Consider the following 10,934-nt stretch of genomic DNA (forward strand, 5'->3'; position numbering starts at 1 on the left):
GGACCAGGAAAGATTCCAATTTCACTTTTGAGCGTGATGCACTTCTCAGTACAATAAGTGAGGCCCAGAGCATGGGGACTCTCACCTGGCCTGTCAGCACCCTATTCTCCCTCTACTGCCTCCGCCCCAGCCGCACCTCCCTGTCCATTCTCCATACAGAGCCCAGAACCCGCTCCTTGACTGTACACACTCTGAGACTCAGCCCAGATGCACCCCCGCCACCGCACGCTCTCTCGCTGAACCCCGCTCAGCTTTCAAGGCACAAGTCAACGGCGATTTCCTCCCTCTGACTTTCCATGAACTCCTCTCCGCTGCCTTGTCTGAAACAAGTGGTATCTCTCTTCTTTCTCTTCTTATGGCTCTTTGTAAATAATCCTATCGTTTGGTGACTATCTATCGTATGACTAACAGCATCTTGTTTTTCTAAATGCTGTCTTATCTCCATTTCCTGTTGGACCGTGAGCTCCATGGCAGAATGGCTGCCTTCTTCCTCCATTATCCCCAGCACCTGTTCAGAGCATGACACACAGCAGCATTCGGCAAATGTGGCCCAAGTACGGTCTTGTCCTGCCATCTCATGTTCGGCCACCATCCTCACTGAGCTCTATTCACATCCCAAAACTGAAGCGCACACTGAGTCATGCTGAGCTGTGTGGCTGGTCAGTTCTTCCCACACTCTGGCTAAATGTAACGTCACCAAAATCAGCAACAGTAGCTCTTCGCGGGACGGCCACTTGCCCTTTTTAGAAGGCTTTCCATCCACCATCTGTCTTTGAGCATCCGGTGATACCACGTGGGAGACTAAATGGAGGTGATCAGATCCATTTCACAGATAGAAAAACCAAGGCTCAGAGAGTCAGCGGTGGAAGTGGGGTTTGAGCTGAGCTCACCCAGCTGGGGCAGGGAGCTTTCCCAGACCGCACATCCACCTGTGACACTGGGACGATCCAGAGGTGGCCCGGGATAGGGTGAGTAGCTGTCAGATTAGGGAAAGTTTGCCCAGAGTCTTATTAATAAGACAGCAAATGACAACCGAAAGCTAAATAAAACCAGCAGGACCACATACCAACAGGGCTGCCACAGCTTTGGGTGTGTGATTTATCAGTGATCAAACCAGCCCAGAGCAAAGGAGCCAAATCAACATGCCTGAGCCGTCTGCCCTCAACCTTTAAGCACTAACCACTTGGCTAACAGCTTTCTCCTTTTACCTCATCGGGCCCTGGAGTGCTCTTCTGTGGCTCCCTCCGTTGGCACTGAATCCAAATTCCCTCTTCCTCCTCCAGAGGGTCCTGGGTCTCTCAGCCAGGGCCCAGACTCACTGAGGGCTCAGTCCTCTGATCCCAAATGCCCTCTCCCAAGGCTCCCACTATCTGCCCCTCCTCTGCGTGTCTGCCTTACATGGCGGAAATAACTCCAGCATCCTGATAAAGATCAGGCCTGCAAGGGAGGCAACAAAGCAGAAGTCCTTGTACATAACAGGCTCTCAAATTAAACAGATCAGATGGGCTGGAAGTCCAGGCCTTTCCCCAAAAGCCGTGCTCTGTGGCCTTCTGGGGTCACAGACAGTGGGGGCCGGGAGCTGGCTTGTGCCGGTTCCCCAGAGCCGGCTGTGCACATCTTGCCCCAGCTCCGGGCTCTGTGACATCACTTTGATAGTTTGGAATTGTCTGTGGCAGGATGGCTTACACCATGGAAACGGGCAAAAGCCAGTTGTTATACATTCATCAGCACCCATTGGCACAGATCTTTCTGAGAACGTGACGAAAGCTATGAAGGCTCTCCGAAGGAAGATGTGCCAGGACAGTGTCACCCCATTTTACATAGAATTTCTGGGAACTCACGGTCCGCTGAAATCCTATAGTGGAATCCCAAGGTTAAAGACCCCCACTCTTAACATCTTCCAGATGTTTCTCACAGGGAGAAAGGAAAACATAATCAGCACATGAGCCAGACACTGAGCGAGAGATTTGAACTATTTTATTGCTAAACCTCATTCAGTATTTGGAAGCGTGATCCTGTCGCCATTTTATGGATGAGGACACTGAGGCCCAGAGAGGTTGTGTGTCTTGTCCAAGACTTCACAGCTATTAGAGGTGATTGAGCTGGGATTTGAATTCTGTTCCTCATACCATTTGGAACGCAGCTTTCTTTAGAAGAAACCATAGACAAGGTCACTGTGGCAGGCAGAAGAGTGGCCCCTCAAAATGTCCATGTCATAATCCCCCAAACCTATGAATTAATGTGTTTTGTTACATGGCAAAGGGACTTGGTTGATGGGATCGAGGTTAAGGACCTAGAGATGAGAGCTATCCAGGATTATCCAGGTGGGCCCAACCGAATGACCTAAGTCCTTCAAAGTGGAAGAAGGAGGAAGAGGAGTGTGTCAGAGGAATGCGCCATGCAAAGGACTCGACGCCCTGGCTCTCAGAGCTGCGAATGACCTTCAGTTTGCAGCCCATGAGAAACAGGAAGCTGGCCTCTCCTTCTTAAGGAACTGCATTCTGTCACAAGCCCAGCGAGCAGGAAGCAGCTTCTCCTGCAGAGCCTCTGGAAGCAATGAAGCCTACTGACACCTTGATTTGGGCCCACTGAGACCCGTGCCAGACCTTTGAATTCCAGAATCTGTGAGATGGTGCGTTTGTGTTGTTTTAAGCCACTGAGCTCGTAGTGGTTTCTTAGGGCAGCAGTAGAAATCTAACACAGCCACTGTGTCTGAAGGGCATGCTAGGAGACAGGCTGTGTGCCCTTCCACCGCCCTGTAGAGGATAGAGCATCCCTGATGGGGCAGCGGAGGGGGCAAGGCTGTCCCTGTAAAGTCCAGGCAGGAGCCATTGAGGATGTGCAAGACCCGTGATGGTGTTGGTGGAGGGAACCAGGCAACGAGGCGCGGAGGACAGCGGGCCTTGGAATCGCAGACCCAGGCCTGAGTCTGGGCATCACCAGTTAAGAAAATGGTGTCTCTGAGCCTAAGTTTCCTCCAGTATCAAAACTCTACGAGTCACTCCAATATCATCTACTCATAGGGTCCTTGAGACAGTAAGGGTGAAAGTGATTCACGAACCACCAAGCGTGGATATCTGTGACAGGTGATTTTCATTGCCCTTGTCCCAACTTCTGTCTCCCTGGCATTGTTTTGCTTTGTGTCCCTTTTTTCCTCTGTGGCTCTGAAAACATCCTTAAGAAGTTGGGTCGTCTAGTGGTCCTCAGCCCCCTGCCCACGGGTAGAGCAGGCAGAGCACAAAATTTAGGGCCTGGGAGACTCAGCTTCGAATCCTGGCTCTCCTGCATCTCGGGCGGGTGGCTTCGTCTTTCTGAGCCTTGGGTCATCCCCTGGAAAATAAGCGGATGATAACATCCACTTCCTGGCAGGTCCTGGATGTTGCTGATCAAAGACCTCCCACGGATCCTGGCGCATCATGGTGCTCACGAGATGGTAACTGTAAACAGGCGCTGAGCAGAGCTGGCTGCAAAGAGGCCAACTGGGCAACCGCGGAATCTGGGCTCTTGTCTGAGCCTGACCACAGATGCTCCTGGCAGTGGACAAGAGACTTAGCTCTTCAGCTCCCAGGATCCTACAAATGTTAATGACTCTGCCGCTTCCCGCTCCTTTCTCAGGAGTAAAGTAAAGCTTAGATCCGCTCTGAGAGGGTCCGGGGTACCCGGCGGTAGTTGCAAAGAGATGCCACACTTTATTCCTTCCTTCCTAACTGAGTGCTGTTAGTCCTGTCGCCTCACACGGTCTCCTATCCCTTCTATGAAGCCTTCCAGTGTGATTGACACATAATGACCATAATCGTGATAATGCCCAACATTTGCAAAAAAACACTTGTTTTAAGTAGCTTCCGCATGCCGTGGCTGGTTGGTCTGGTATTTCATGATGAGGAAACTAAGACATAGAGAAATCAAGTGAGTCATCCCGAGTCACGCAATAAGCGACAGAGCTCTCAGCTGAGTGACTCAGCTGCGTGTCCATCCTTCTGTGCCCCGCTGCCAGTCACATGTACGCCTGGTGATGATTCTTACGGTCGTAGGAGGCAATCCAGCTCTTGAAATGTTCCCCTTCACAGTGCTGAGCTCCCTTTTTCCCAGTCTCTGACATAACCTCAGTGAATCACTCTGAGTCACAGCCAGAGTCGCGCTCTCTCTTCACAAAGCAGCGCACGTTGCTTTGTAGTAATTTAACCTCCATCCATGTGACCTTTATTGGGAAGCCACCAGCCCAAGACTTTCCCAGGACATCTGTCCATAGGGTGCATCAGCACAGCTGGGAATCGCTGGTGACCCCTGGTCCTAGATGCTGCTGTCACCTTAAGGACAGTCAGTTATGTCAGGAGGTAGTATGATGGATGAGAAAGAACCGGGCCACACAGCACTTACCTTGTGAGTACCCACCACATACCCATCTTAGTTCAATCTTCACCACCCTGTGAAGTAGGTGTTTATATACTCTTTCCATAGATGATGAAGCAGGGAATCAGGGAGGTCAAGTAACTTGCCAGAGGTCACCCAGCCTGAAAGTGGGGAAGACAAGACCCAGGCGTGGCAGCCCCTGGACCCTCATGCCTTTTGTTAGCATTCTACTTCCTGGGAACGTCCCTGATCCCACTCTGCTGGGCGACTTGCTGCATGTCTCTGAGTAGGTCAGGAAACCTCTCTGGACTTCGTTTTCCTGTAAAATTAGAGATTGGCTCTTGTGATAAGTTGGGGTCGACTACAAGGTCGGAGAGCACAGTGTCCACACAAGACCACCCTCACTTCTGACACCGAGTGCAAATCCAGGGGGGTCCCAAAACCACCCCCAGTTTTGACCTTTCACTAGAGAGACCTGCAGACCTCGCTGAGAGCTGCTACGCTCACGGTGACGGGCGTTTCAGGGACAGGATCGGGTTGAAACTGGGTGAAGGAGTAGCGACACAGTGCAGAGCCAAGATGGCTTCCAGACGTGAAGCCCTGTCGTCCTCTCCCCGGGGTCCGGAGGCGCCGCTCTCTTGGCATTGTTGAGTGACAGCACAGTCATGCATCACTTACCGATGGGGATATGTTCTGAGAAATGCATCATTAGGTGATTTCATCATGGCACACACATCACAGAGTGTCTTACACAAACCTGCATGGTATAGCCTACTACACACCTAGGCCATATGGGACTAATCTTATGGGACCACCGTTGCGTATTTGGTCCATCGTTGACTGAAACATTGTTATGCAGCACATAACTGTACCCAGAGTGGTCCCAACCAGGGAGGCTTGGCCAAGCCTGGTGTTCAGAGGTTTTGTTGGAGCTCTGTTACATGGGCATGATTGATTGGTTGGTTGATTGGTCGCCCATGTCGTTAATCTCAGTCTCCGGGTCTACTGATACCCTGTGACCCAAAGCCCCTTCCCTAAGTCACATGGTTGGTCTTTCTGGCATGGCCAGCCTCCACCCTAAGAGTGTCAGATGTGGCCACTTCTAATAGAAGATCTAGTGTGGCTGGCCCGTGCCTTCAACAAAGACATTCCTGTTAGGTATGACATAGATTACCTCCCAGACACCGAGGGCGAAGGCTAGACGTGCATTTGAGAAAAGCCAAATGCTCTACTGTACAGTTGTGAAGCCCCTTCCAGCTTTTCCTCTCTAACTCTGTCCCAGGGTTCACTCCCACAACCCAGGTATCATGGGGCTGCTCTCCCCAGTGCTGGCTGCAGCTCAGTCCATTCAAACCATGCAGCTGGCTTCCAGGTCTTTATTCTCTCCTGCCTCCTGCTTAGCTATCAGTTCGGTCACAGCCTGTATTTATTGACCAGCAACTATGTGCCAGGCACTGTACTAGGATCGGCTACATGAAGAAATGTCAACTTTGAAGAGCTGTAAGAGTACAAGTCATATGTGAACAAGAGCTAGCACAGAGACGGGCCCCAAAAACAGGTGATTGTGAACAAACAAATGTTTGGCTGACGTTGATACCATGATTGGAATATGGTCAAAATACCATTCTCTTGGAGACTTGCTTAAGGTGTTTCAAGAGTGTTTGGTGCTCAGCATTGGATTCGCTTCAACCAACAGGTGTGCTGTGGATCTGCCCCAAGGCAGCCTTGGACTGAAGACCAAGCCAAATGTCTCCTAAGCTAAGCCCTAAACAGGAATCCTAAATATAATGTAAAGAGGGGAAAGTCTTCGTTTGGGGAGGGATATTGGTTTGGGGCCCGTTTGGTTTCTCCAGCAGTTTATTATTTCTTTAACTCTTGCTCCTTCTGCTTTCCGTGTGTTTTCTCAGCCTGGACTTGCTGGCAGATGTTCAGTACGCCTTTGGGCTTCCCTTCCACCCTGCCTACGAGGGCCAGTTTACCCTGGAAGAGAAAAGCTTGTCCCTGAAGATCATGCAGTACTTTTCCAACTTCGTCCGGTCTGGGTGAGTGGACCACATGGGACTGAGGGCTGTCGCTGTGCTGCCCCTCCCCTCAGTCTGAACGCAAAGGCCACGTTGGCATCGATGGACTCACACTTTCCTCTTTAGATGTTGCAGTCCCTGGCCACTGGTCTCACTGTCTCAGTGTCCCCCTTCTAGCCAAAACTACATTTGCATAGATTAATCTTGATGAAGAAGAGTTTCAACCATCCCCCTTCTTGTTCAACCACATTTGGTGCTCTGCACCCGATTTCTCAGCCTCGGCACCGTTGACACTGGGGCTGGATGAGCCCTCGTGGTGGGAGCTGTCCTGGGCACTGTAGGGTGTTTAGCAGCAAGTCCGGCCTCTACACACTAGTGCTGGTAGCACCCCACCCCCATCCCAGTCATGAGGACTGAAAATATCCCAGACATTGCCAAATGTCCCCTGGAAGGCAAGATCACCCCAAGTTGAGAACCACTGTCTTAGATTATCGGATTAAATGAAAAAGCTCAAACTCTTCATTCTCTGCCTCTAGTCTCCCCTTCTACCTCTCTTCCAACCAAGTTAGCATACGCACTGTTCCCGTTTCAAAAATCGGTTCCTGCTCTTCCTTCCACCCTGTAGTTTACCTGTCTCCCTTTACCTCTTTGCCAGACATGCGTCGGTCACCTCCCTGGAAAGGTAAAAGGTAAAAAGGTCTTGGGTCACCTCTAAGCTACCAACAGTCTGGAATAGAAAACCCAACCATAATTAAAAGCAGGACAAAATAGAACTTTACATAGTTTGTTGTGGGAGGTGAGCAGAAAGACACTTCTTTTAATTTGGGATTTATAAAGTGTCTCACTGAGGAAGTGACACTGAAACTGGGCCTTGAAGCAGGAATAGGATGTTCAGGTTGGCCAAGCAGGAGAGGATGCTCCGGGAGAGGTGCTTGTGAGCAGAGGCGGGAGGATGAGAAGCTCACCTTGTTGAGTGACTGTCCAGAGGTCAGGTGGGGCTGGAGAGTGGGCTACGTGCTGGGACGTCTGGGAGATGGACCTGGGTGGCCAGTTTGGGAAGGGGCCTGTGTCTGGAGGATGAGATGCCCCCTTCAAAGGGAAGTTGACCTGTAGACGGCAAACAGGTTTACCTAACTCTTGGCCCAGCCTCCTTCCCAGGCCTTGGACAAACAAAGGCCTTCCAGAGACTGGCCGTGGTGTCCAGATGAAGGGACACCAGGGTAGAAAAGGACACAGTGACTCCTGAGATTCAGAAAGACAGGGCAACACTAGGTCTTGAGTAACGCTACTGGATCATGACCTCACATCTTTCCTCTTCCAGAAGTGGCCTAAGAGTGGTGAGTCAGGGGCCTTTGCACCTGTAGTGATTTGTTTTGCCACGGTTAAGAGCACAGCCTGGAGTCAGATCAGGCAGTTTCAAACCCTGCTTGACAGCTAAAGATGGGCGATTGAGTCCTCGGAGACCAAGTGCAAGTGGGAAGTGACCCCAAGTGATGAAAGCAAAGAAGAGCTTCTCTCAAGGTTGTTTCTTCCTTCTCGTTTTCCCAGAAATCCCAACTACCCTCATGAGTTCTCCAGGAAAGCACCTGAATTTGCAGCCCCCTGGCCTGACTTTGTCCCCCGTGCCGGCGGAGAGACCTACAAGGAGTTCAGTGCCCTGCTCCCCAACCAACAGGGCCTCAAAAAGGCTGACTGTTCCTTCTGGTCCAAGTACATTCGGTCTCTGAAGGCACCGGCAGGTAGGACAGCCTGGAGCAGGCAGGGGCCGGGCGAGGGGCGGGTGGGCTGTTGATCCTCCACATCCACTGCACTGGCTGTGTGTGAGGCCTGTGCTGAGCACCCTGCAGCCACTGGGGCCCTGGGATGCCATCAGCACAGCCCTCTCCTGTGAGGAGCTCACAATCGGGGGTGCCCCTCTTTGCCAAGGTCCTCCTGTTCTCATGAGGGGTGAGACAGAGGAGCAAGAGAGAGAAAGGCACAAGCAGGGGACACTGGGTGGACCAGGGGTGTGAAGGGCTGTAGGAGAGTTGAGTGAGGAGGCAGCCCGAAATGTTGGTGTGGGGAGAGAAGGTAGGGTCTTGAACCTCATCCTCACAGCCCTTGGAGGGCGGGGTGAGATCTTAGAGAGGGAATTGTGGCCAGGGGAGAAGTGGGCGTTCTACCTCTTGAAGAGAACTTGAAGAGAAGAGAACTTGAAGTTGAAGAGAACTTCCTGTTGAAGAGAACATCGTGTTGAAGGGAACTTCCTGTTGAAGAGAACTACCTGTTGAAGAGAACATTGTGTTGAAGAGAACATCGTGTTGAAGAGAGCTTCCTGTTGACGAGAACATCGTGTTGAAGAGAGCTTCCTGTTGAAGAGAACGTCCCGTTGAAGAGAACTTCCTGTTGAAGAGAACATCGTGTTGAAGAGAGCTTCCTGTTGAAGAGAACGTCCCGTTGAAGAGAACTTCCTGTTGAAGAGAATGTCCTGTTGAAGAGAACATCGTGTTGAAGAAAACTTCCTGTTGAAGAGACTGTCCTGTTAAAGAGACTGTCCCGTTGAAGAGAGCTTCCTATTGAAGAGAATGTCCCGTTGAAGAGAATGTCCCGTTAAAGAGAATGTCCCGTTGAAGAGAACGTCCCGTTGAAGAGAATGTCCTGTTGAAGAGAGTTTCCTGTTGAAGAGAATGTCCCGTTGAAGAGAGCTTCCTATTGAAGAGAATGTCCCATTGAAGAGAACGTCCCGTTGAAGAGAATATCCTGTTGAAGAGAGTTTCCTGTTGAAGAGAATGTCCCATTGAAGAGAGCTTCCTGTTGAAGAGAACGTCGTGTTGAAGAGAACGTCCTGTTGAGGAAGTGTTAAGGAGAGAAAATGCATCATAATGAGGGCGCTGGGAACATAGAGATAAATGCAGTGCCCTTCAGAAGCTTCCAGGGGAGTGGGAGAGTGAGTGACATAACCCAGTGAATGTTCTTCAGCTTTCCTGGTGCCCTTGGAAGTCTGTGCCCAAGCCAGTGGGAGCCCAAAGGAGGAGGGGCTTGCTTGGCCCAGGAGGGTCTGGGAAGGCTTCCTAGGGGAGGTGATGCTGGGGCTGAGGTTTTCAGAATGACAGGAGCTCTTCATGCAGAGAGGGATAGGAGTGGAGCATTTAGCAGGGAAGTGATCTTGTCTAACATATGTTTTAGACTCTCAACTCTGCTTTTAGCTTCCAAGGCCAAGAGGTTCTCTGTTGTTGAACCTAAGTCCCATTGAACCCTTAGTATGTCCCTACAGCCAGGTGATGAAGCTGATCCCAGACCACTGGAAATGCCCCTCTGTAGGGCGTTAGTAGGGAATGCCCACCAGAGGCTGGGCTCTATTAGGGCCAAAGGGAAAGAGATGAGGGAGGAGGAGTCCTGATCTATTTGGCAGAGCCTTACCCCTCCTGTTTTAGGTGAAGCCAAGGACGAGCTGTCAGCAGGGAGTGAAGAGGAGGACCAACCGGCTGGCTCTGGCCTGAGAGAAGACCTCCTGGGTCTCCCGGAGCCAGGTTCCATGAGCTACAGCAAGTGACCAGCTCCGGAGACCCCCATCCGCTCTGCCAACCCCACCCTGGGCTGCCACCCTAGGCAGCTTATTCTCTAAAATAGCCACTAACTTTCAATAAAGTGTCCACATGCAGTGAATCATTGGTGACTCAGATTTGTTAACTCACGATAATCCTTGGGAGATGCCACACTGTGTCTTAATGATCTTCCTGAGGTTTGAATCCCGGCCTGCCGTTTCCTTCCAACAACTGTTTATGGAGCATCCTTTGTACAGCAGACCCTGTGCTGGGTGCTGGGGAGTCAAGGACCCTCCCCTCTAGAAGGAGAAAAGGGCAGATAGACAGACATTTACAGTGACGCAAGGAATGGGGACCCACGGAGGGCAGGCCACAGAGTGACACAGTCCCACCTGCGTGTTAGAAAGGATTCTCCTGGGAAGGTTCCAGAATGGAGGTAGGAGGCCAACTTGGCTGGGGCAATATTCTAAGCAGGAGACAGTGAGGTCCGAATCAAGACAGTGAGGATAGAGAGAGAGGAAGGCACAGATCCGAGAGCCGTTTGGGAAGTAGAATTGACAGGACTTGGTTGAATGCCGGGGGGCAGGTGTGAGGAGATAGAATTATTACCCCAGCTTCTGAATGATTTGGGTTCCCAGATAAGCGACAAATTTTATCATTTACCCTCCTGAGAGACACACTTATGAAGGCAAATCTTGTGTTTAAAACTCACTTTCTCTCTCAATTATGTAAGTGCGTGGTTAACAGTTTGTCATTTACATGGGATGTTGTAAGGTGTGTTTACACGCATCGTCTCATTTCAGCATAGACCAAGCTCAGTGATGATTCCTGTGTTGGGACTATCACCCCATTTGGCAGACGTGGAAGGTGAGGCTCAGAAAGGCCTATAATGTGCCTAAATCCACACAGGGAGGAGGTGGAGGGTCAGAGTTCAACTCAGGTCTTCTGATTTCTCTGTTTCCCTGCACTTCTTACACTTCGAATAGGTCTACAGACACATTGTGTGTCCCGCAAAACCTTCTTATGGCCCTAAAAACCC

The 10,934-nt window shown here is 50.9% G+C and overlaps 1 protein-coding gene across 1 annotated transcript in view; it reads left to right on the plus strand.

Annotated features, from left to right (window-relative positions):
• The window catches only part of TG (thyroglobulin), a 242,927-nt gene extending 232,917 nt beyond the window's left edge, over positions 1–10,010 (plus strand). Inside the window, exons 44-46 of the mRNA XM_070481642.1 lie at positions 6,258–6,392; positions 7,920–8,110; positions 9,785–10,010. Of these exons, the coding sequence (XP_070337743.1) occupies positions 6,258–6,392; positions 7,920–8,110; positions 9,785–9,903 (445 nt within the window). The 3' untranslated portion in view covers positions 9,904–10,010. The remainder of the gene's footprint in view (positions 1–6,257; positions 6,393–7,919; positions 8,111–9,784) is intronic.
• Positions 10,011–10,934: the final 924 nt, after the last annotated feature.

Source organism: Equus asinus, chromosome 12 (genome assembly GCF_041296235.1).
Source record: "Equus asinus isolate D_3611 breed Donkey chromosome 12, EquAss-T2T_v2, whole genome shotgun sequence".
In the NCBI taxonomy this organism is placed as follows: domain Eukaryota; kingdom Metazoa; phylum Chordata; class Mammalia; order Perissodactyla; family Equidae; genus Equus; species Equus asinus.